This window comes from Aquarana catesbeiana, linkage group LG04, assembly GCF_042186555.1.
Source record: "Aquarana catesbeiana isolate 2022-GZ linkage group LG04, ASM4218655v1, whole genome shotgun sequence".
In the NCBI taxonomy this organism is placed as follows: domain Eukaryota; kingdom Metazoa; phylum Chordata; class Amphibia; order Anura; family Ranidae; genus Aquarana; species Aquarana catesbeiana.
In genome coordinates this window covers 658,517,893-658,542,754 of record NC_133327.1, presented here as the reverse complement: position 1 = coordinate 658,542,754, position 24,862 = coordinate 658,517,893, and the positions used below count along the sequence as shown (strand labels likewise).

The window sequence follows — 24,862 nt, the reverse complement described above, 5'->3', positions numbered from 1 at the left end:
CGCTCCGATGTGACTTATATAGGCGGTGACCCCGCCCCCTTATGACGTCACAGTCCCTGGGCATGCTGGGTGATGTTGACCACGCCCCCCAAAACCTCACAGTCCCAGCATGCCCAGGGACTGTGACGGCATAAGGGGCGGGGTCACTGCCTATATAAGTCACATCGGAGCGCTCAGAGAGCATTCCAGCCGGAGAGAGCGTTGTGTCAACATCTGCGTGGGGGCTGCGTGTTCGGGCTACGTGCTCGGATCGGGGTCTGGTATGGATTTTGGGGGGACCCCACGCTGTTTTTTCGGCGTAGGGGGTTCCCCTTAAAATCTATACCAGACCTAAGGGCCTGGTATGCCCCGCGACGGGGCTCGCAAGGTGTCAATCTCGCCGATAAAAGCAGTGAGATTGACTTCCTTTTCTAGTCCCGTCAGACCCGAGTCACATTCAAAATGAACGGACTTGTCCGTGTGTGGGCAAGTCCGTTTATTCTGAAAGTCCGCCGTAACTCCGGCGAAAGTCCGTCGGGAAGACCAGCGGACCTAGTCTGCCGGAAATTCCGGTCGTGTGTAGGCAAGTCCGTCCGTTCAGAAAGTCCGGCGATAGTCCGCCGGAAGTCCGGCGGGAGGAACGGCGGACCTAGTTTCCCAGAAAGTCCGGTCGTGTGTACACGGCATTAGAGTTACAGTCGTGTGAATAGCTACTTACACCCTATAGAAATTATGGACTTCAACAAATTTGAAGAGCCAAACATGGGATCTTTAATCAAACAGTGCTAACAAAAAAATGCACGATCAATCTTTTATTCAACACAAATATCAATTCGTGTAATGACGTACAGTGGAAAAAGTAAATACACCCTTGGTATCAAAAGCTGGTATGATGTGTGTTTGTCTCAAAGTTCCCCTATAATATTTCAAGGGGTATTAAATCAGGGGCTTTGACTAGGGTAGCCTATAACCCTACATTCTCTCTTTTTGAGTGTGTCATTGGTGGATCTGCTAGTGCATTTCAGACCATTATTGTAATGAAAGACTAATTTTCAATTAAATTTCAACGTTTGGATAGACAGCCTCAAGTTCTCATTAAGCAAACTTTGATATGATGAAGAAGGTATAGTTGGCTCGATGACTGTGAGCTGCCCAGGCCTTGAAGCAGCAAAACCCGAAACCACTACATTTCTATCACCATGCTTCACAGTTGTTGTTAGGTTCTTTTACTGAAATGCTGGCTTTGGTTTGCGGCAAACATGTCTGCTGTTACTGTTACCAAACAACTCTGTGAATGATCAGTTTTCGGCACACCAGGAGACCTGGTCTTAACCTATATGTTCAATGGAGAATTGTTTTTTTTTTTTTTTTAACACGCCTCTCATGCAGGTTGAATTGATGCAATCTCCTTCTAGTTGTAGATGCATGCACTTTGACCCCAGCTGTTGCCTGAAAGAATGAGATTTGGGGGTACATAAAGACTTCTTTTAGCATCAACTGGTCAGCACCTGCTTTGAATTTGCTTGGCTGGCCAAACATGGACAAATCTCCCAACCTGTATATTATATAAAGCGGAAATTCCCCCAAATGGGGAAGTTCTACTTGTTTGCCTCCTCCTCCCCTACTCTTTAACAATTTTCACTTTTTTTTGAGGAACTTGACTGGCCTGCACAGAGTCTGGACCTCAATCCGATAGAACACCTTTGGGATGAATTAGAGTGGAGACTGTGAGCCAGGCCTTCTGGTCCAACATCAGTGCCTGACCTCACAAATGCACTTCTGGAAGAATGGTCAAACATTCCCATAGACACACTCCTAAACCTTGTGGACAGCCTTCCCAGAAGAGTTGAAGCTGTGTTAGCTGCACAGAGTGGGCCTACTCAATATTGAACCCTACGGACTAAGACTGGTATGCCATTAACCACTTCAGCCCCGGAAGATTTAGCTGCTCAATGACCAGGCCATTTTCTGGGATACAGCACTGTGTAGCTTTAACTGACAATCGTGCGGTCATGCGATGTTGTAACCAAACAAAATTGATGTCCACAAATAGAGCTTTCTTTTGGTGGTATTTGATCACCTCTGTGCGACAATTTTGAAAAAAACATAATGGGGTTTTTTTTACTAAAGGCAAATCCACTTTGCACTACAAGTGCACTGCAAGTGCACTTGGAAGTGCAGTCGCGTTAGTTCTGGGGGGAAGATCTGAAATGAGAGGAAGCTCTGCTGATTTTATCACCCAATCATGTGTAGCACTGGTAGATTTGCGATCTACCATCTGATAGGTAAATTTAGTGAATTGCTCGTTAGGGGAAGTTAGATTTGCCTCTGTTCCAGCTTGGCTGACGTTGCATGTATTTCCATACTGGGCCGGTGGGTGTCGTTGTTACTATTGGCTAGTATTGGAAGGGCAACGTGTCAAAGCGTATGTATGCTCTTCTGTCCCGGAGACAACTCGGTGGAGGTGGTCCTCCGAGTTGCGTTCTGGAAGAGGGTATTTAGGGGACAGACGCCATGTTAGCAGGGTTTTTTTTTACAGCCACCTGCTGGCCCTCCTGGCCGACAGGTATGCGTTAGAGTGCTACCTCGTGGTCCTCCGTTCTGGAGGCCCGCATCGCTGCGACGCATGGGTGGGCCCAGAAGCTTGTCTGGGGCCTACCACAGCAGCCGAGGAATGGTCCTGAGCTGTCTGTCCGGAGTGAAGAAGCTGGACAACTGAGGAGATCCCAGGGGAGGACCCATCATGGAAGGATCACGCAGCGTGCTGGTCTGGAGAGGGGCCTGGTGACTCGCTTGGAGGACGTATCCTAAAAGTAACTATACAGCATAGTGTTGCCGGGTTGGCTTAAAGGTTCAAGCACTGTGATTGACTTTCATCATAAAACTCATACATCCTGTGGCAGAGGATCGTACTGGTTCATCCCAAGCAAGTCTGTGGCAGAGACTTTTGTTCGTGCTACGTACTGGCTGCTAGGCTAGTGTGAGAGGCCTATCCAGGCGAACCAAAGAGTGTGTCCCACGAGGGGAGCGCATTCTATTTTAATATTTAACTCTAAAGGACATTTGTCAAGAATCCTACAGAAAGGTATTTGAGCTTTCCCTGCAGTTTCCCTTCTGCCTCTTTCCTGCTACTTCCTTCGTTAACTGTTCAATAAAGCATTGAAAACCTATTCAAGTGTTGGTGCGTGTATCGTCCAGTGGTAAATTCAACGGAACCCTAGACCCGATGGTGGTGAAATAAAGGGAAGGAGAGTGAAGGTAACAAGCCCGCTTAAACCAGCAGCTCCATGAGAGTTAGTGCTACACATGTACAAGCAAAAATGCGTTTTTTTATTTTCCTTGCATGTCCCCCTCATATCTAAAGTGACTGCACTTCCAAGTGCACTTGTAGAGCAAAGTGGATTTGCCTTTAGTAAATTACCTACCATATCTTTTACTTTTTGCTATAATAAATATCCCAAATTAAAAAAAAAAAAAAAAAAAAAAAAAAACACAAATTTTTTCTTCAGTTTAGGCTGATATGTATATTGATTGGTTTGCGCAAAAGTTATAGCGTCTACAAAATAGTGGATAGATTTATGGCATTTTTATTATTATTATTTTTTTTTTTACTAGTAATGGCGGTTAAATCAGCGATTTTTATCGGGACTTTTGACACATTTTTGGGACCATTGACATTTATACAGCGCTCAGTGCTATAAAATGCACTGATTACTGTATAAATGTCACTGGTAGGGAAGGGGTTAAAACTAGGGGGCAATCAAGGGGTTAACTGTGTTCCCTAGGTGTGTTCTAACTGTGGAGGGGATGGGACTGACTAGGACGAGAGAGAGATCGGTGTTCATACTTAGTATGAACACACAATCTGTCTCCTTTCCCCTGAGAAAACCGGATCTGTGTGTTTACACACACATATCCCAGTTCTCGCTCTGCTATGGGTGCCCGGCAGTCATCGCACCCGCCGGGCACTCGCATCGGCTTCTAGTGGTCAAAAGGCGAAGCAACGTAAGGTAACATTGTTTCGCCCAGGGGGGCCAACCTGCCGCAGTATAACTGTGGCGGCTGGTCGGGAAGGCGTTAAAGTTCATGTGCGTGTAAAGGCGGGTGTCCCAATACTTTTGGAAATATAATTTATATATATATATATATATATATATATATATATATATATATATATACACACACACAGTATCTCACAAAAGTGAGTACACCCCTCACATTTTTGTAAATATTTTCTTATATCTTTTCATGTGACAACACTGAAGAAATGACACTTTGCTACAATGTAAAGTAGTGAGTGTACAGCTTGTATAACAGTGTAAATTTGCTGTCCTCTCAAAATAACTCAACACACAGCCATTAATGTCTAAACCGCTGGCAACAAAAGTGCGTACACCCCTAAGTAAAAATATCCAAATTCGGCTCAGAGTGTCAATATTGTGTGGCCACCATTATTTTCCAGCACTGCCTTAATCCTCTTGGGTATGGAGTTCACCAGAGCTTCACAGGTAGCCACTGGAGTCCTCTTCCACTCCTTCATGACAACATCACAGAGCTGGTGGATGTTAGAGATCTTGCGCTCCTCCACCTTCCGTTTGAGGATGTCCCACAGATGATTAATAGGGTTTAGGTCTGGAGACATGCTTGGCCAGTCCATCACCTTTACCCTCAGATTCTTTAGCAAGGCAGTGGTCATCTTGGAGGTGTTTGGTGTCGTTATGTTGGATTACTGACCTGCGGCCCAGTCTCCAAAAGGAGGGGATCATGTTCTGCTTCAGTATGTCACAGTACATGTTGGCATTCATAGTTCCCTCAATAAACTGTAGCTCCCCAGTGACGGCAGCACTCCTGTAGCCCCAGACCATGACACTCCCACCACCATGCTTGACTGTAGGCAAGACACACTTATCTTTGTACTCCTCACCTGGTTGCCACCACACACGCTTGACACCATCTGAACCAAATAAGTTTATCTTGGTCTCATCATACCACAGGACATGGTTCCAGTAACCCATTTCCTTAGTTTTCTTGTCTTCAGTTAACTGTTTGCGGGCTTTCTTGTGCATCGTTTTTAGAAGAGGTTTACTTCTGGGACGACAGACATGCAGACCAATTTGATACAGTGTGCAGAATATGGTCTGAGCACTGACAGGCTGACCCCTTCAACCTCTGCAGCAATGCTGGCAGCACTCATACGTCTATTTCCCAAAGACAACCTCTGGATATGACGCTGAGCACGTGCACTCAACTTCTTCTGTCGACCATGACAAGGTCTATTCTGGGTGGAACCTGTCTTGTTAAACCGCTGTATGGTCTTATGAGCAGCAACTCAGTTTCAGGGTCTTGGCAATCTTCTTATAGCCTAGGCCATCTTTATGTAGAGCAACAATTATTTTTTACAGATCCTCAGAGAGTTCTTTGCCATGAGGTGCCATGTTGAACTTCCAGTGACCAGTATGAGAGAGTGAGAGCGATAACATCAAATTTAACACACCTGCTCCCCATTCACACCTGAGACCAAACGAGTCACATGACACTGGGGAGGGAAAATGGCTAATTGGGCCCAATTTGGACATTTTTACTTAGGGGTGTACTCACTTTTGTTGCCAGTGGTTTAGACGTTAGTGTGTTGAGTTATGTTGAGGGGACAGCAAATGTGCACTGTTATACAAGCTGTACACTCACTGCTTTACATTGTAGCAAAGTGTAATGTAATTTCTTCAGTGTTGTCACATGAAAAGATATAATAAAATATTTACAAAAATGTGAGGGGTGTACTTACTTTTGTGAAATACTATACACATATATTTATATTTTATATACCGGTATATATATATATATATACATATATATATATATATATATATATATATATATATATATATATATATATATATATATAGTAAACAGAACAGAAAAATATAAAATTATAATAAAACTTTGTATCTTGAATTTCCTGTGGAACTCTGTTCATTCAGTACTGAAAATGACGTTAATCTCATTTATGTGCGACAATTATAGATGTCACTGCAAAAATCTTTATTTTCACATAAGTTGTCATGTATTGTACTGTATAAAATGAGATTTGAGCTTAACTAGGACAGAATCTAAATCAACATTCTGTCAGCATTTTAAATTATGCTGCAGGCAGAGCTAATGCAGGTATTTTGGATTCATCTGAGAGACCTCCTCTGACAGGCCATATTGCTTGATAAGAAATGTGCATTTTAATGTCACACAAATTTTATGGCTAAAAATTTATATTTTTTTGTAAAGGCTTCTAGAGAAAACATTATATTAATGACCTTAGCTCTAATGCAGGAAACATCCACAGCTTCAGACTGTTAAGTGTCGAAAACAGATGATCTAAGAATTAGTAGCAAAAGCTACATTTCTGGTTCGGTCACTGTTGGGGTGTTTTAGAGACCCCAGTGGTAGAATCTTCATCGGAGATCATTTTACCTCCTCACATGTTATGGTGCCTCATTCCTTGTGCTACTAAAGAAGAATCTCATTTCTTTCACTGCATTTTTCCATGTTGTAAGATCAAAAAAATAAAATAATAACAAGAATAAGACCTATCCAAGAGTGAGAACACATTGGAATGGCTATGGAAGTTGGGGAAAGTTGGGAACTGTGAGCAAGGCAATGAAAGTTTTCTTTCTGACAGCAACCATCCCAAAACTAAAATGATGTGTTTTGAGAGAACAGTTCTCTTAAGTTAGTTTTACACTTTCATGATAAAAGTAAACATACAGGCATACCCCACTTTTAAGTACACAATGGGACCAGAGCATGTTTGTAAAATGAAAATGTACTTAAAGTGAAGCAATACCTTTTTTCACTTCTCAATGCATGTACTGCATTGTATTGCCCTGTACACACGATCGGACATTGATCGGACATTCCGACAACAAAATCCTAGGATTTTTTCCGACGGATGTTGGCTCAAACTTGTCTTGCATACACACGGTCACACAAAGTTGTCGGAAAATCCGATCATTCTGAACGCGGTGACGTAAAACACGTACGTCGGGACTCTAAACGGGGCAGTAGCCAATGGCTTTCATCTCTTTATTTATTCTGAGCATGCGTGGCACTTTGTGCGTCAGATTTGTGTACACACAATCAGAAATTCCGACAACGGATTTTGTTGTCGGAAAATTTTATATCCTGCTCTCAAACTTTGTGTGTCGGAAAATCCGATGGAAAATGTGTGATGGAGCCTACACACAGTCAGAATTTCCGACAACAAGGTCCTATCACACATTTTCCGTCGGAAAATCCGACCGTGTGTACGGGGAATAATAGTCATTTACAGGCATAACTGGTCCAAAATCGGATATGTTGTAGTCCTGGGTCCACTCTCGGTGCTCCCCAAATTTGATGTCCCTGTCATTAATGGTTCGGGAGCAGTGCCATGTCAAGCTGTCCAAGATTTCCCATAGACGCCAATGTTAAAAACCGGGAGTTGTGCATGTCAAGCTGACTAAGATTTCCCATTGACACCAATGTTAAAAACTTGGAGCAGTGCCATGTCAAGCTGACCAAGATTTCCCATAGACGCCATTGCGTCCGTACTCGCGATTGTACGTAAAGCGGGGTATGCCTGTATGTCTTATGGGAATTTGCCAAGACAGAGACATGGAGACTGCTCTTGCCACTGGTTTCCAATGTGCGACTTCCAGGGCCCTCCTTGCTTTAACTTTCCAGCAAACCAAAGACTTGTAACAAGCCTTTAAAGTTAGTGCCCCTGATCTACAGTTCTGCTGTCACTTTTCCTGCAGTAGTTCTGTTGTTTAGCCTCAATACTTATTAGCGTTTAATGGTCCTTGTTCAATTTTGGTTTTTACCAATTGTTCTTCTTCACCGATGAAGTCTTGCTACGCTTTATGTGTGCACCATAGAAACTGTTGCTCTTGAAACTTCAAACAATATCGACGTTCATATTATTTTGTCCATCCCCTCTATACACTTCGTCCAGGGCAGCAATTTTTAAAGTAGTGAAGCGTGTTTAACAGCATTTGAGCTTAAACCTTTAACCACTTGCCACCAGCCCAGTACATTTACCGCTGGTGAGCGGCTCCCGCAAGCACCGCGACGCACCCGTACATCACGGTGAACCTTCTGGTTTAGAGGCATGCCCCCTGCTGACCTGTGCTGTGATTGGACACAGCATGAGTTTGTCAGCAGGTTACAGCCAATGATTTTGGCTCTATACCTGCTGATCAGCTGTGGCCAATCACAGCACAGAGTTCTGTGTGATTGTAAACACAAACACAGATTCTGGCTGGATTTTTTTCCCTGCTTTCAGTTACTACTCAGAATTGAGAGCACGGAGAGACTCCAGCCAGATCTGTAAGTAAAAGAAGCACCCATACACTTGCATACGCTTGTTAGGCACACAGTTGACCTCTTGATTGCCCTCCTGATCACTCCTGTCACTTAGCAAGTGTCATTAGCACAATGTACAGCAGGGGTGACCAACCTTTTGATGAGCAAGGGCCACTTAAGCAACTTTGTACGTTGTTGGACATACAAGGGCTCACTGCACATTATACATGGATGCATAAATGCTACACATTTTATTTATGATTTTTTTCTATGTAATTGTTAAACCTTAATAAATTTGAACATTTTATACTGTCTCCACTCCATTGTTTCTTAGCCTTTAAAGTCCGCCCTCCTGGTAATACTTGGTATTACCATTTATTTGGGTACAGTGTTGCATGACCGTGCAATTGCCAGTTAAAGTAGCACAATGCTGAATAGCAAAACATGTCCTGGTCATGAAGGGGGTAAAACCTTCTGGAGGTCAAGTGGATAAAATGATTGCAGCTCCCATACTTCCAGATGGGTTACATAGTTACATAGTAGGTGAGGTTAAAAAAAGACACAAGTCCATCAAGTCCAACCTATGTGTGTGATTATATGTCAGTATTACATTGTATATCCCTGTATGTTGCGGTTGTTCAGGTGCTTATCTAATAGTTTCTTGAAGCTATCAATGCTCCCCGCTGAGACCACCGCCTGTGGAAGGGAATTCCACATCCTTGCCGCTCTTACAGTAAAGAACCCTCTACGTAGTTTAAGGTTAAACCTCTTCTCTAATTTTATTGAGTGGCCACGAGTCTTGTTAAACTCCCTTTTGTGAAAAAGTTTTATCACCAGTATGGTATTTGTGTATTGAAATCATATCCCCTCTCAAGCGTCTCTTCTCCAGAGAGAATAAGTTCAGTGCTCGCAACCTTTCCTCATAACTAAGATCCTCCAGACCTTTTATTAGCTTTGTTGCCCTTCTTTGTACTCGCTCCATTTCCAGTACATCCTTCCTGAGGACTGGTGCCCAGAACTGGACCGCATACCCTAGGTGCGGCCGAACCAGAGTCTTGTAGAGTGGGAGAATTATTGTTTTATCTCTGGAGTTGATCCCCTTTTTAATGCATGCCAATATTCTGTTTGCTTTGTTAGCAGCAGCTTGACATTGCATGCCATTGCTGAGCCTATCATCTACTAGGACCCCCAGGTCCTTTTCCATCCTAGATTCCCCCAGAGGTTCTCTCCCTAGTGTATAGATTGCATTCATATTTTTTCCACCCAAATGCATTATTTTACATTTTTTTTATATTAAACCTCATTTGCCATGTAGTTTCCCACCCCATTAATTTGTTCAGATCTTTTTGCAAGGTTTCCACATCCTACGGAGAAGTTATTGCCCTGCTTAGCTTAGTACCGTCCGTAAATACAGAGATTGAACTGTTTATCCCATCCTCCAGGTCGTTTATGAACAAATTAAATAGGATTGGTCCCAGCACAGAACCCTGGGGGACCCCACTACCCACCCCTGATCATTCCGAGTACTCCCCATTTATCACCACCCCCTGAACTCGCCCTTGTAGCCAGTTTTCAATCCATGTACTCACCCTATGGTCCATGCCAACGGACCTTATTTTGTACAGTAAACGTTTATGAGGAACTTTGTCAAATGCTTTTGCAAAATCCAGATTCACCATGTTTATGGGCCTTACTTTATCTAGATGGCACCTCGCCTCCTCATAGAAGGTTAATAGATTGGTTTGGCAAGAATGATTCTTCATGAATCCATGCTGATTACTGCTAATGATAACGTTCTCAGCAGCACAGTGGTGTAGTGGTTAGCACTTTCACCTAGCAGCAACACCATCTGCCTGAAGTTTGCATGTTCTCCCTGTGCCTGTGTGGGTTTCCTCTGGGTACTCCGCTTTCCTCCCACACTCCAAAGACATGCTGGTAGGTTAATTAGACCCTGTCTAAAAAAATTGGCCATAGTATGTGTATGTGTTTGTAAGCGGGTTGGGACCCTATGGGGTAAAGGAGCACGCTATGCCGCAGATGGACACCAAGTGACAATAAGTGACCTGAGGCGATTCAGTTCGCATAGGTAGTGCTATACAAATCACTCATTCATTCATTACTAAAATTTTGTAAATAGTCCCTTAGCATCCCCTCCAAGAGTTTACATACTATTGATGTTAGGCTAACTGGTCTGTAATTCCCAGGGATGTATTTTGGGCCCTTTTTAAATATTGGTTCTACATTGGCTTTTCTCCAATCAGCTGGCACCATTCCAGTCAGTAGACTGTCTGTAAAAATTAGGAACAATGGTATGGCAACGTGTTGCCTTTTGTCTTATAATCCAAGATCTGACTGAGCAGTAGTGTTGAATCTCTGATGGCAGCAACCATTCTCCAAGTGGAAGGTCACATACAGTATTAGTCCCAAAATTGTACATATTGATTATTGTTATTAAATACAAAAATGAGTATATGGCCTGAGATTAGAGAGCAATTGCAGATGTTGAATGTTTGAAGCTGCCATGTGACAGATACAATTTAGATCCAGCTCTACCTAAGAGGTAGAGGTAGAGGCTAAGAGCAAAACAGTTCAGAGCAGAAGGAAAGAAAAGTGCCCGCATTGCCTATGCCAGGCAAATAGGATCTTTTCTATAATTTTATTATTTGCACTTAAAATGGATGTAAACCCGAATTTTTTTTTATATCATAATGTAGAGTATAAGATTTCCTATCATTTGAGCCCAGTCTTGCCACAAAGAGTTAATCCATCTCTGAGCAATCCTCTTTTATTGTTCAGTGAGATAAAACTTGACAAACAGAGAAAAACTTTGTCAAATCCTCCCCCTTGCTGTGAGTGACAGGTGATTTACATCTTGTCCACTAGCCTAAGACACATGCATTATTTTTTAATTCCCTCCCCCACTCCTTTCTTCAGCAGCTCTGCAAGGATTGGCTGTTCCACACTTCGGCATGATTTGGCATGCTGAAGTCATGTGGTTACTTTCCTGTCTTTTCATTGGATGTTAGAGATCATAGCAGAAGTTCAGTGTTAGAAATACACAGGAGAAAATGCATATTGATAAGGGGAGTGTAGAGGTGGGCGGGGAGTCTACTGACATCACGACTCCACCCACCGAGCTCCAGACAACAGACCCACCCACATAATCTGCAGTTTTTCGGGTCTCATAACAGAGAGAGGGGAGACATTTGACAGGTAAAGATACATGCAGGAGGCATGTATATCCTTATAGATAACCCCTATGGCAGTAGTTTAGAAAGGATGACATTGGGTTTACATCCACTTTAAAAATACAGGTATAGTCTTACTGGCTGAGATACTTCTACTTTTGTCAAAACAGTGAATCAGAATGGTGTGCAGCCCATTTGAATTTCATTATATGTGTGGGGTTTTGACACTCACCAGCCTGAAGCCATATCTGCTCGAGAGTGATCCATTGCTGCATTGGGCCCTGCTTCGGAGCACTGCTGTGCCTGGTTATCTCTGACATGGCCTGCTCCATGCGTGATGCTGCAATTGATGAGGCTCGTGGGGATCCTGCAAACACAAATTACAAATTTAACAGAAAATATATACTTGGCTGCTGCTAACCAATAAGGGCTATCCAAGAGAATATAATTTAATGAATTCAGGGTATTTTACCTAACAAGGACACCAAACGGCATTCCATAATAATTACTTTAAGATCAAAAGATCCTTAGAATGGAGATGCATTCAATATTGTAATGTCGAGACACAAAAACAGCCAGTTTCTATAAACAAAGGCAATCTAAAGCTGGCCATAGTTGGTGGCTTGTCAGGGGGTCACCTCCAAATATGGCATGTCAGGGGGTCACCGCCTTTAAAGCGGAAGTTCCATTTTTGGGTGGAACTCTGCTTTAAGGCTCTGTTATTGGACCCCTTTCCTTATCTATCTACACCTCCTCCCTTGGTGACTTGATAACCTTTGTGCACTGGTCCAAATCATTTGGTGGATTATGGTGCGGGGTTGTTTTTCAGGGGGTGTGGCTTGGCCCCTTAGTTCCAGTGAAGGGAACTCTTAAGGTGTCAGCATACCAAGACATTTTGGACAATTTCATGCTCCCAACTTTGTAGGAAGAGTTTGAGGATGGCCCCTTCCTGTTCCAGCATGACTGAGCACCAGTGTACAAAGCAAGGTCCATAAAGACATGGATGAGCGAGCTTGGGGAGGAGGAACTTGACTGGCCTGCACAGAGTCCTGACTTCAAAACGATAGAACACCTTTTGGAGGAATTCGAGTGGAGACTGCGAGCCAGGCCTTCTCGTCCAACATTAGTGTCCGACCTCACAAATGTGCTTATGAAAGAATGGTCAAACATTCCCACGGACACACTCCTAAACCCTGTGGACAGCCTTCCCTGAAGAGTTGAAGCTGTTATAGCTGCAAAAGGTGGGTCAACTCAACAATGGCGTCCCTGGGGGGGGGGGGGCCAGAGGGGCCCCTGACCCCCCAACATTATGCTGTGCCCCACCATGTGCCCCCCCCCCATAAAATTTTTTTTTTTTACAAAAAAAATCAATGTCTAAGAGGGAGAGAGTCCCCAGTCAGCTCCTGCGGGTCATTCCTCCCCCCTCCCTCTGCTCGCTGACACTGCATAGTGCGAGCACTCACACAACCACGGCCCGATCTGCTCCTTCCCTTGCATCCTCATTGGCAGGGAGAAGAGCGAGTTGCAGGAAAGACTCCACCAGGACTCTCAGTTACTGAAAAAAACAGACTGATTTCTCCCATCCTTAAGACAGGAGAACCAGCCTGTAAATTCCAAGAGATGCCAGACCAGCGCAGTCAATAGCAGGGGCAAGACAGCAAGAGGAGGCTGGGGAACCCCACAGTGGCAGAGCACCAGGGCCCGGAGCAAGACAACCTTTGCAACCCTGATAGTTCTCCCACTGCTTTGGATCCTTATATTTTCTTGGAATGCTGGTGACATATATATCTTGTTTTCTGTCACCCTGGGGGGCCCCAATACAGTAGGAAGGGAGCTCACTGCAGAACATGTGAAAGGGCCGTTGTGGGGTCGTAGTAAAGGGCCCCAGTATATATTTATATATCTATATATCTATATATAGATATACAGTGGCTTGCGAAAGTATTCGGCCCCCTTGAACTTTTCAACCTTTTGCCGCATTTCAGGCTTCAAACATAAAGATATAAAATGTTTATTTTTTGTGAAGAATCACCAACAAGTGGGACACAATTGTGAAGTGGAACGAAATCTTTTGGATTTTTGAAACTTTTTTAACTAATAAAAAAATGAAAAGTGGGGCGTGCAAAATTATTCGGCCCCCTTGCGTTAATACTTTGTAGAGCCACCTTTTGCTGCGATTACAGCTGCAAGTCGCTTGGGGTATGTCTCTATCAGTTTTGCACATCGAGAGACTGAAATTCTTGCCCATTCTTCCTTGCAAAACAGCTCGAGCTCAGTGAGGTTGGATGGAGAGCGTTTGTGAACAGCAGTTTTCAGCTCTTTCCACAGATTCTCGATTGGATTCAGGTCTGGACTTTGACTTGGCCATTCTAACACCTGGATACGTTTATTTGTGAACCATTCCTTTGTAGATTTTGCTGTATGTTTGGGATCATTGTCTTGTTGGAAGATAAATCTCCGTCCCAGTTTCAGGTCTTTTGCAGACTCCAACAGGTTTTCATCCAGAATGGTCCTGTATTTGGCTGCATCCATCTTCCCCTCAATTTTAACCATCTTCCCTGTCCCTGCTGAAGAAAAGCAGGCCCAAACCATGATGCTGCCCCCACCATGTTTGACAGTGGGGATGGTGTGTTGAGTGTGATGAGCTGTGCTGCTTTTACGCCAAACATATCGTTTTGCATTGTGGCCAAAAAGTTCGATTTTGGTTTCATCGGACCAGAGCACCTTCTTCCACATGTTTGGTGTGTCTCCCAGGTGGCTTGTGGCAAACTTTAGACGAGACTTTTTATGGATATCTTTGAGAAATGGCTTTCTTCTTGCCACTCTTCCATAAAGGCCAGATTTGTGCAATGTACGACTGATTGTTGTCCTATGGACAGACTCTCCCACCTCAGCTGTAGTTCTCTGCAGTTCATCCAGAGTGATCATGGGCCTCTTGGCTGCATCTCTGATCAGTCTTCTCCTTGTCTGAGCTGAAAGTTTAGAGGGACAGCCAGGTCTTGGTAGATTTGCAGTGGTCTGATACTCCTTCCATTTCAAAATGATCGCTTGCACAGTGCTCCTTGGGATGTTTAAAGCTTGGGAAATCTTTTTGTATCCAAATCCGGCTTTAAACTTCTCCACAACAGTATTACGGACCTGCCTGGTGTGTTCCTTGGTCTTCATGATGCTCTCTGAGCTTTCAACAGAACCCTGAGACTATCACAGAGCAGGTGCATTTATACAGAGACTTGATTACACACAGGTGGATTCTATTTATCACCATCAGTCATTTAGGACAACATTGGATCATTCAGAGATCCTCGCTGAACTTCTGGAGTCAGTTTGCTGCACTGAAAGTAAAGGGGCCGAATAATTTTGCACGCACCACTTTTCAGTTTTTTAATTGCTAAAAAAGTTTAAAATATCCAATAGATTTCGTTCCACTTCACAATTGTGTTCCACTTGTTGGTGATTCTTCACATAAAATTAAAATTTTATATCTTAATGTTTGAAGCCTGAAATGTAGCAAAAGGTTGAAAAGTTCAAGGGGGCCGAATACTTTCGCAAGCCACTGTATATATATATATCTATATATAGATATATATATATATATATATATATATCTATATATAGATATATATTTATATCTATATATAGATATATATCTATATATATCTATATATATATATATAGATATATATCTATATATATATATATATATATATAGATATATATCTATATATATCTATATATATATATATAGATATATATCTATATATATATATAGATATATATCTATATATATATATATCTATATATATATATATATATATATATATATATATATATATATATATATATATAGATATATATATATATATATATATATATATATATCTATATATATATGCATTTTATAGGTGCCCCCCTACTTTTGTCCCTGTCCCCCCATGTGCCCCCCCTAAATATGAAAGCTGGAGACACCACTGCAACTCAATATTGAACCCTACGGACTAAGATTGGGATGCCATTAAATTTCATGTTCGTGTAAAGGCAGGTGTCCCAAAACTTTTGACAATATAGTGTATATAGCAGCTGTGGATAATGTAACTGTAGCAATCTGTATCCATACAGACATTTACTGTAGCCAGCTACAGACCACCAACCAAAGAGGGATTTCCACCCGCCATAAATCCCTGCAACAAAATATCTTATCTAAGAGCCAAATGCGGGAGGCCGTTAAAAAATCTGCCGGTTTAGTCTGAATAAACCTGCGTCTTACTTCTTTCTTTCCGCGTTCTAAATACCTGTAATACTATTGTACCTAAATATTGCATTAACAAGATTTCTTCTTCCAGCTCTGTTGAGAGCCTTCAGCACAGAACACGTGGGAAGAGCTGAAAGCCAGCAATTTAACCTACCTACCGAGCCACGATTGCAGTGAGCAGCTGGGTTAGCAGCTGTTAATCTGATAAACACCGCTACCATTTAATTCAATGCAAACTTCTGACCTTTACATGCGTTCCGTTTGCTTTAGATTTACTAAAAGGAAATAAGGCACAACAAAGAGACACACACAGATGAACAGTACAGAATTTAACAGATTTCCCCTGATTTTCCTTGTATATATACAGTATCTCACAAAAGTAAGTACACCCCTCACATTTTTGTAAATATTTTATTCTATCTTTTCATGTGACAACACTAAAGAAATGACACTTTGCTACAATGTAAAGTAGTGAGTGTACAGCTTGTATAACATTGTAAATTTGTTGTCCCCTCAAAATAACTCAACACACAGCCATTAATGTCTAAACCGCTGGCAACAAAAGTGAGTACACCCCTAAGAGAAACATTTTATGTGGACTGCACATTATTGGAATAATCAATTTATTTATACCTAATGTTTAAATAATATGAACCTTAAGTTGAAGGAGTACCTTTAACCACTGCTGATTTTGATATTAGTAGCGCACCTGAATTTATTTTATTATTTGATAGAACTGGATATTCAAGTTTTGTTTGGGTTGCAGCACTCTTTTTTGTTATTATTTGTTGTCAATATTTTTTGTCACCATTATTTGTATTTTGTTCAAATAATTTTTTAACATCACTGTAGAGTTTTGAGGTTAGCGCGGATTGCTCCGGGTACAATAGAACCTTTAGAAATATATTTATCAAGAAAAATGGTGACATGTTCAATACTTATTTTACCCACTGTATATACCAGTATATATATATATATATATATATATATATATATACACACACACATATATATATATATATAGAGAGAGAGAGAGAGAGAGAGAGAGAGAGAGAGGTAGAGGAGGTAATAGGGGAGATCAATATGGTCATGATTATCAATATCGCGAATGGGAGAATTCATATCACCGAGATTCCCCGGCTCGCTACCATGACTCCCCTCACCGTCCATACTACCCTAATTCCTCATCACACTATAGACATCCACCAATTTCTACCTATAATAGATACTCCCCGTTACATGATCACTATAGTGAAAACGTTTATCCGTTTCCAAGTGCTGGGTACGATTCATCTCCTTATAGACAACCGTATCCAGACTCACGTACTACCCGGGGTTTTCGCGAGGACCCTTTGAACAGAAAAAGAGGTCCGGAAACAAGAGAGGGACCAGAGGAGGGAGGAGGGTCCAGAGAAGAAAAACGAAAAAGAACGTAATGTGTCAGGGGGTATTCATCTTGAGCAACACTGTTCTCACGCAGGCAGAGAAAGGTGTCCTCAATAAGGGGCTTAAATTTGCCCCCCCACATAGACTTAACAAATTCAATACGTTCATCGACATTCACAAGTATATAAGAAAAATTCATGTTCAAAGATATATTATCTCGAACCCCACCAGGAATGTAGCCAGGGCGGCAACGTCAGGCACGGTACATTCCGATCTATCTAATCCCTCCCTCTTCAGCCCCCCAACGCAACTTCCACCCACCTTTAATTTATTTAAAGAACTAGTGATACGAGATCTAGCGAAGATTCCACTTAAACGTAAATTTCACAATCCTCTATCCACAGTGGGCCTTAAAACCCTGTGTGAAAATAAAAACTTGGTCATCTGCCCCGCCGATAAAGGCGGTGGCATAGTCCTATAAAATAAAACAGATTACTTAGAGGAAATGCATCGCATTTTAGGAGATCGAGAAACTTATACCGAGCTATCGAGCAATCCAACACATAAGTATAAGAAAGAATTGAAGAACTTGATAACGAAAGGTTATGATTCATATATTCTAAACAAAAAAGAGAGATCATTTTTAGTTCCCCTTGCCCCACGGATTCCAGTTATATATTATTTGCCCAAAGTTCATAAGGACCCCCTCCACCCCCCAGGTCGACCCATAATCAGTGGCATCGATTCAGTCACTTCCAGAATCGGGAAATATATAGATTTTTTCCTCCAGCCTTCTGTACGCAAGATGCCATCCTATCTAAAGGATACGAAGGATGTGATCAGGATATTAACAGACGTTTCCCATTCTGGTGACCTTATTATGGCCACCGCGGATGTAGCGTCCTTATACACCTGCATTCCGCATCGTGAGGGTGTGGATGCGGTGAAATGTTTTTTGAATAGGGACATCTCCCTGGCCACACCCCAGATCAACTTCATTGTTGACCTTATTGAGTTCACGACACAACGGAATTATTTCTGGTTCAATGGCAAGTACTATCGCCAGCATAGGGGGGTGGCTATGGGAGCAAAGTTTGCTCCCAGCTTGGCCAACCTGTTCATGGCCAAGTGGGAGGAGGATGTCGTCTATGCCATGAACAACCCACATCTTTTGCTGTGGGCTCGGTACATAGACGACGTCCTCCTCCTATGGACGGGTAGCCATGCGGACCTGTTGGATTTCATGACAGTCTTGAATACCAACGACAGGGGCATTGCCCTGACATTCGAGGCTAGCAACACCTCTGTTCATTTCTTAGACCTGGTCATTGATAGGAAAGAGGGCAGATTTAGCTTCAGTACATATTTTAAGTCCACCGACAGAAATGGTTATATATCGACTGATAGCTGCCACCATGGCTCCTGGATCAAATCAGTTCCCAGGAGTCAGTTCTTAAGACTACGCAGGAACTGTACTGATCAAGATACCTATATGGCTCAGGCCGGACTACTTAAAGATAGGTTTGTTGAGAAGGGTTATAACCCGTCTGACTTAGATAGAGAGATTGCGAATGCCAGCAATGTAGATCGCCAGCTACTATTACAGGACAAACCTAAACAATCCAGTGATGAATTTAAGTGGTCATTCTTGACATCTTTTTCTATGCAATATAAAGACATTAAAAAGGTCTCTGAACACCACTGGAGTGTTTTAAAAACGGACAGAATATTGGGACCATTGTTACCTGATACTCCTAAGGTGGTTTTTAGAGGTGCTCCATCTCTCAGGAACAAGCTGGCACCTAATGTTATTGACCCACCAAAGAAACCATCCTTTTTTCACAATCTGACTGGTTATTTCCCTTGCAGGAAATGTTTGGTCTGTCAATATAATACTTGCGGTAGAAGGGCGAGTCAAGACTTCACCTCTACTACAACTGGCCGTACATATGCAATCAAGCAATTTTGCACATGTGCTACCACCGGGATTGTCTACCTGCTAACTTGCCCTTGTGGCAAACAATATGTGGGCCGTACTATTAGATCCTTTACTGTACGTGTCTCAGAACATATTAATCTTATTAAGGCAGGTAGCACCAAACACACTGTCCCAAGACATTATAGGGAGTGCCATGATAGAAACCCTGCTGGCACCCAGTTCCTTGTCATAGATAGATACACGGCCCCATGGCGGGGGGGTCGACTCTTAGGGGTGTCTCCCGCTTGGAGACATACTGGATTTATGAATTGGGGTCTCATTTTCCGCAGGGTATTAATGTAGAATGGGACATCAATTCCTTTATTAATCGGGCTTGAATTCAGACTTTTTGTTTTTTTTTTTTTTTTTTTTTTTAGTTTTTTAATCTTATATTTTAAAATGTTAATATGTATGCCAATTCGATATGAGATGATTTTGGTATTGTTTGGGTAGGCATATGATATTTCTTCTTAATTGCATTCATGCTAATGTATTGTACATGGTAACTCATCACCTTGGTTGTACATAATATTGGTCTGATGCCCCCTACTGGCAGTGTCCGGTAGTTTTTTTATCTGAACTGTTTATTTAGATTATGAGATAAAGTATCGCTGTATACGATCTACATTTTAGATAACTTGTTTAACTTGTCTGATCTTTTAATTAAGTTTAAAGATGCTCATTAGTTACTCATAATTTCAGCAGTACATCCACCTTTGCTGACATTTCCTGTCCCTTCCGTCCCCTCAATAGGAGGTTGGGTGTCACTTCCTGTTCTGACTATGTTGCTGGATGTGACTAATCCTATTGAAAATGAGGCTTGGCTAAAGGCCTGAAGCGCATCGCCATCGTTATTCGATCGTGCGCGTGACGTCATCGCGTCATTCGACGGCCGATCGAAAACGAGGCTTGGATTATACCCTTGGAACGCACGGACGTGAATTATGGGCGTGATGTTATCACGCCACCGTGTCGGAACGAGGCTTGGCACTGAGGGTGGAGCGCAGCTGTGTGGAGGCGCTTCCACCCACTGCATACAGGGACTGAGAGTGAGGCTTGGTTACGGATTTAACCATCCGGACCAAAGCCGATCTATACAGTAATGTACATTGGTCTTATAGTTCGGACCTCACACAGGACTATGAGATTTTTGATATTGAATCTACTAATGGGTGATTTTTTTGAATTTCTTATATATGCCCCCCTGACCGGAAATAGGGTCATCTTAATTACTTCCGGTTTCGGACACTTCCAGTGGGGGTCATTCTTTGTCCATAAATAGAGCGGTGGGGAGAGAGGGTTCCACACCCCAGAAGACGACTTTTTTAGTTGAAACATGTTGGGTGGACCCCTCACAACTACCGCTATACGATTTACATGCCTGTTTGATCTGCATAAAATGTGAGTTTGTTTTTTATTGTTATTTTTAATAAATCCAAGTTAATACGTTATTACACTATGTGAGTGTTTTCATTCCTCACATGGTACACGAATCTTTCGCTTGGCTTGGTGGTGTGATTATTATTGAGGAAATCGTGCTGATTGCTTCCCCCCCTTCCCTCCGTTGGTGTGGTGATGACATCTAACCAGACAATACATCTAGACCAGTTGGTCACCAAGCCTTCTTGACCTGTTTTAGCATACGCTATTTCGGGCCACTACTTCTGGTAAGCCTCCATATCTTCTGGTGATGGTCCTGGCACCGTTTTCAAATTTCTGTGCACCTCTGGTCGTTTATGGTCCATTCATCTACCAGGCTACCGGGTCTAATTGATCTTCCTGCATATACAGGAAATACACCTGCATACCATTTATACACTGCTATCACAGACTTTTTCTTTTTGGTGTTATGGACTCTATATTTGATTTTGCCTTTGATGTTTAATTCATCTAAACACACATATGTATTATTCTTTCACTAGTCACTGTCATAAGTGCTCACATGAGATGTTTATGATTTGAATAATTTATGTTTAGTTTTTTCATACTGTATTCACATAATAGCGCCACACTGTGCATTTTTTAGCACTGCCGCATTTAAAATGACAATTGCGCAGTCATGCAACGCTGTACCCAAACTAAGTTTTAATCATTTTGTTGCCACAAATAGAGCTTTCTTTTGGTAGTATTTGATCAATACGGGGATTTTATTTTTTGCTAAACAAATAAAAAAAGCCGAAAATTTTGAAAAAAAAAAAAGTTTTTCTTTGTTGCTGTTATAAAATTTTGTAAATAAGTAAGTTTTCTCCTTCACTGATGGGCACTGATAAGCTGCACCGACACGTACTGATGAGATGGCACTGATGGGCACTGATGATGATGCACTAATATGTAGCACTGATGGGCACTGATAGGTGTCACTGATAAGCAGCACTGATGGGCATTGAGAGGCGGCACTGATGGACACTCATAGGTAGCACTGATAGGCGACACTGATGGGCACTTAGAGGCCATACTGATGGGCACTTATAGGTGGCATTGATGGGCACTGATAGGTGGCACTGATGGGTGACACTGATGGGCACTGAAAGATGGATCTGATAGGCAGCACTGATGAGGAGGCACTGGCAGGCATTACTGATTGGCACCTCTAATGGGCACTGATTGGCAACCCTGGTGGTCATGGGTGGGCATACCTGGTGGTCCTGGGTAGACATCCCTGGTGGGCAAGGGTGGGCATCCTCGGGGGGGGGGGGGGCTGCAGTGATAATCAATCAGTGCAGACCCCCCCCGTCCAGACAGCAGCTGATCGGCTCTCCTCTACTCGCATCTGTCAGTGCTAGTGGAGGAAAAACCGAAACACAGCTTTTCCTGTTTAGGCTGTGATGAGCTGTGATTGGACACAGCTGATTACATGGTAAAGAGTTTACATCAGAGGTGTTTCAGACTGACCCACCACACCAACGATCGCCGCGCGATCACGGCTTATCCTGCTGGACGTCCAGTCAGGATAACTTAACCACTTTGCGCACGTCATTCTGCTATATGGCGGGCAGAAAGTGCTTCTAAGGGCTGAATTTTTTTTTTTACAAATGCCACCCCCCTCTCGGTGGGACACGAGTCAGTTTTCCCCCCAGGAGACAGACATAAATGCGGGGAACACCAGCAACACCCCCCCTCCCCTTCCCGCCCCCTTAGGAGGCGAATGTCCTGCCTGGGATGACTCCGATCTCCCCTCCTCCTCCCTCCTCTGTGAAATCCGGGGAGTGCTGGATGATGGATGATGGAGCCACTGAGGATGAGCCATCTCTGAAGTCACAGTGGCGGCTGGTGGGTGGGTCAGTCTTCTCCTCCCTCCTCCTTGGCCAATAAGATCACTTCTCCTTCTCCCCTTATGACCCGCTTCCTGAGTGGCTGGTAGGAGAATATGTGTGAAAATAGCGAATATTCATTCTCTATTGTCACACAACTGGATGGGCTCAGGTGCAATGCTCCGCGCCCCAAGCCCACCCTTTTTTGAAGCCTATTAAAGTCTCAGGCTCTAATCACGTGTTTCAAAAAAAAAAAAAAATACCCTCATTGGAATCCATACGTCTGGCACGCTGCATGTAGATCAGGGGGCTGGACGCATGGATTGGGGGGGCGCCCTTATACCCCGTACACACGGTCGGACATTGATCGGACATTCCGACAACAAAATCCTAGGATTTTTTCCGACGGATGTTGGCTAATTGTATGACAAAGTCTCCCGTTCTCTTTGTATTGCTTCCTTTGTATTCCTGCCAGTCCTTCTAATTTCCTATTAAAAATGAACCACACTAGGCATGACAGCACACCATGGTCAGTTCTCCAGCTGTGCTGGGAACTCAGCTTGCTCTCCTCCAATGATCAGACTTGTCCTGACATGACATGCCCCCCCCTTACTGGGAAGATCAGTGTCCTGCTGCTTCTCCTCCCCCAGATCAAAAGCAGCTGAAAACAGAAGAAATGTGATCACTTATAAGAAAAATAAATAAATAAAAGGGGGGGAGGGGAGTGTTTATAATGCTTTTTTATATCTATACACAAACGTTTGGCCCTTCATTTTAAACTAAATGGGTTACAAGGTGAGCGTTACATACGCTTTAGGCTCTGCTCACATCATGGTGTACTGGATCGCGAGTGGAATTGCGCTTGTGATCCCAGTTACTTTCAATGGTATCCAAATAGCAGGGCATTTTTGCAGCGATTGTCGCCCGATGAATCACGGTAAAATTGTGCAAACAAAATCGCGGGATGCCTGTCGCACAAAAGAAGTTCCGGAACTCCTTTTGGAAAACAGGCGTCCTGCGATTTTGTTTGTGCGATCCAAAATGCCATGGTGTGAACGGAGCAATAAAGTGGATGTAAGCCCTCACATATACCCAGTGAAGTGAACAGCCTCAGATGATACACAGGGATGAAAAAAAATCTCCCTACATAAGTTTTACATGAATATCTTCTGTCTTTCCCTTCCTACACCATTTAGAAAGTGCAGATCATGTTATAAATCTTTCTTCCTGTTTGAGCAGGGGGAGGGGAGTCTGGGTATACACTGTGTGTGAGCTGATTGGAGGAAAGGCACCCCCGTACACATAGGCAGAGGAACGAAGAGCTGTGCTGTGAATAGACAAGCTCTCTGCTTATCTATCTCTAAGCTCCCTCCCCGACACAAATTTCCAGCTACTTTTATCTCCTGTGTCAGAGAACTTGTCAGAAGTTATCATGCTGATAACTGAGGAAAGGAGGAACAGAAAGACACGGGACTTAGGGCTTTGGAGAGAGATAAGTAAACACTACAGATATATGTGCCCAGGTCAGATTTCATGAATGGGGTTTACATCCACTTTAAGGTCTCAATTAGACTTGTGTTTGAAAGGTGGCAAAAAATGTGCAGTTTAGCCGAGTTTTTGCTGCCTGCCAACTGACCTCCCCCCTTAAGCTGTAATAGGCAGTGAATTGGGTGTTTACATACCATGGTTGCAATGCTTTGCGCCCGCGGCAAAGTTGACCCAACTTGTATCGATCGGCATGCGACAACCTCGCTGAATGCTACACATTTAACTGAATGGGGAAGCACCCCAAACACCCCACAAACACATGAAATGCATATGATTTCGGTTTGTCTGAAAAAAAATGAGGTTAATACAGGCGGTAAGGTTGTGTCACATCATTTCCTCAATGCCTCAGTAGCCTCTGGAGAGCAAGTGTAGATTGGGCTTCAGAGGCAGGGGAGATTTAGACACACATTTAAATCTATCCTAAGAGGGGTTAGAACACCTGTCAGTTTTTATTGCTGTCTGTGCCCCCTGTTGGGGAGAGTTGCTCTCTACATTTGTCCTGTTTACTATTATGACCCAATGTGAAAGTGAAAGAAACCCCTAAATTTTGAGTTGTCACCAGCACAGGGATAGAGAGGAAATCTTTATAAGGGGACATTCGTTCTGGTGACAACCAGGAATTCCTTTGCAGCTATTTCCTCTCATTTACATTTTTTGGTTATGGGACAGGAAGTGAAGGAAAATCTCCATCGTGGGACACATGGGACAGAAAAACAAAACCTGGCAGGAGTTATAAACCTCTCATACTCTATCCAAAATGGGGAAAAAAAGAGTTTTTATTATTTGATTTTTTTCATGAGATTTTACATACAATTTAAAATTTACACTATATTGTCAAAAGTATTGGGACACCTACCTTTACATGCACATAAACGTTGATGACATCCCAGTCCGTAAACTTCAATATTACACAAGGAGAAGTTCCTTCATGATTAGCAGAATACGATTT

The 24,862-nt window shown here is 42.8% G+C and overlaps 1 protein-coding gene across 2 annotated transcripts in view; it reads right to left on the bottom strand.

Annotated features, from left to right (window-relative positions):
- Nucleotides 1-24,862, bottom strand: part of TTC7A (tetratricopeptide repeat domain 7A) — a 577,716-nt gene that overhangs the window by 125,829 nt on the left and 427,025 nt on the right. For both annotated transcript variants that reach the window (XM_073628505.1, XM_073628506.1), the window contains one exon: nt 11,734-11,868. In XM_073628505.1, the coding sequence (XP_073484606.1) occupies nt 11,734-11,868 (135 nt within the window). The remainder of the gene's footprint in view (nt 1-11,733; nt 11,869-24,862) is intronic.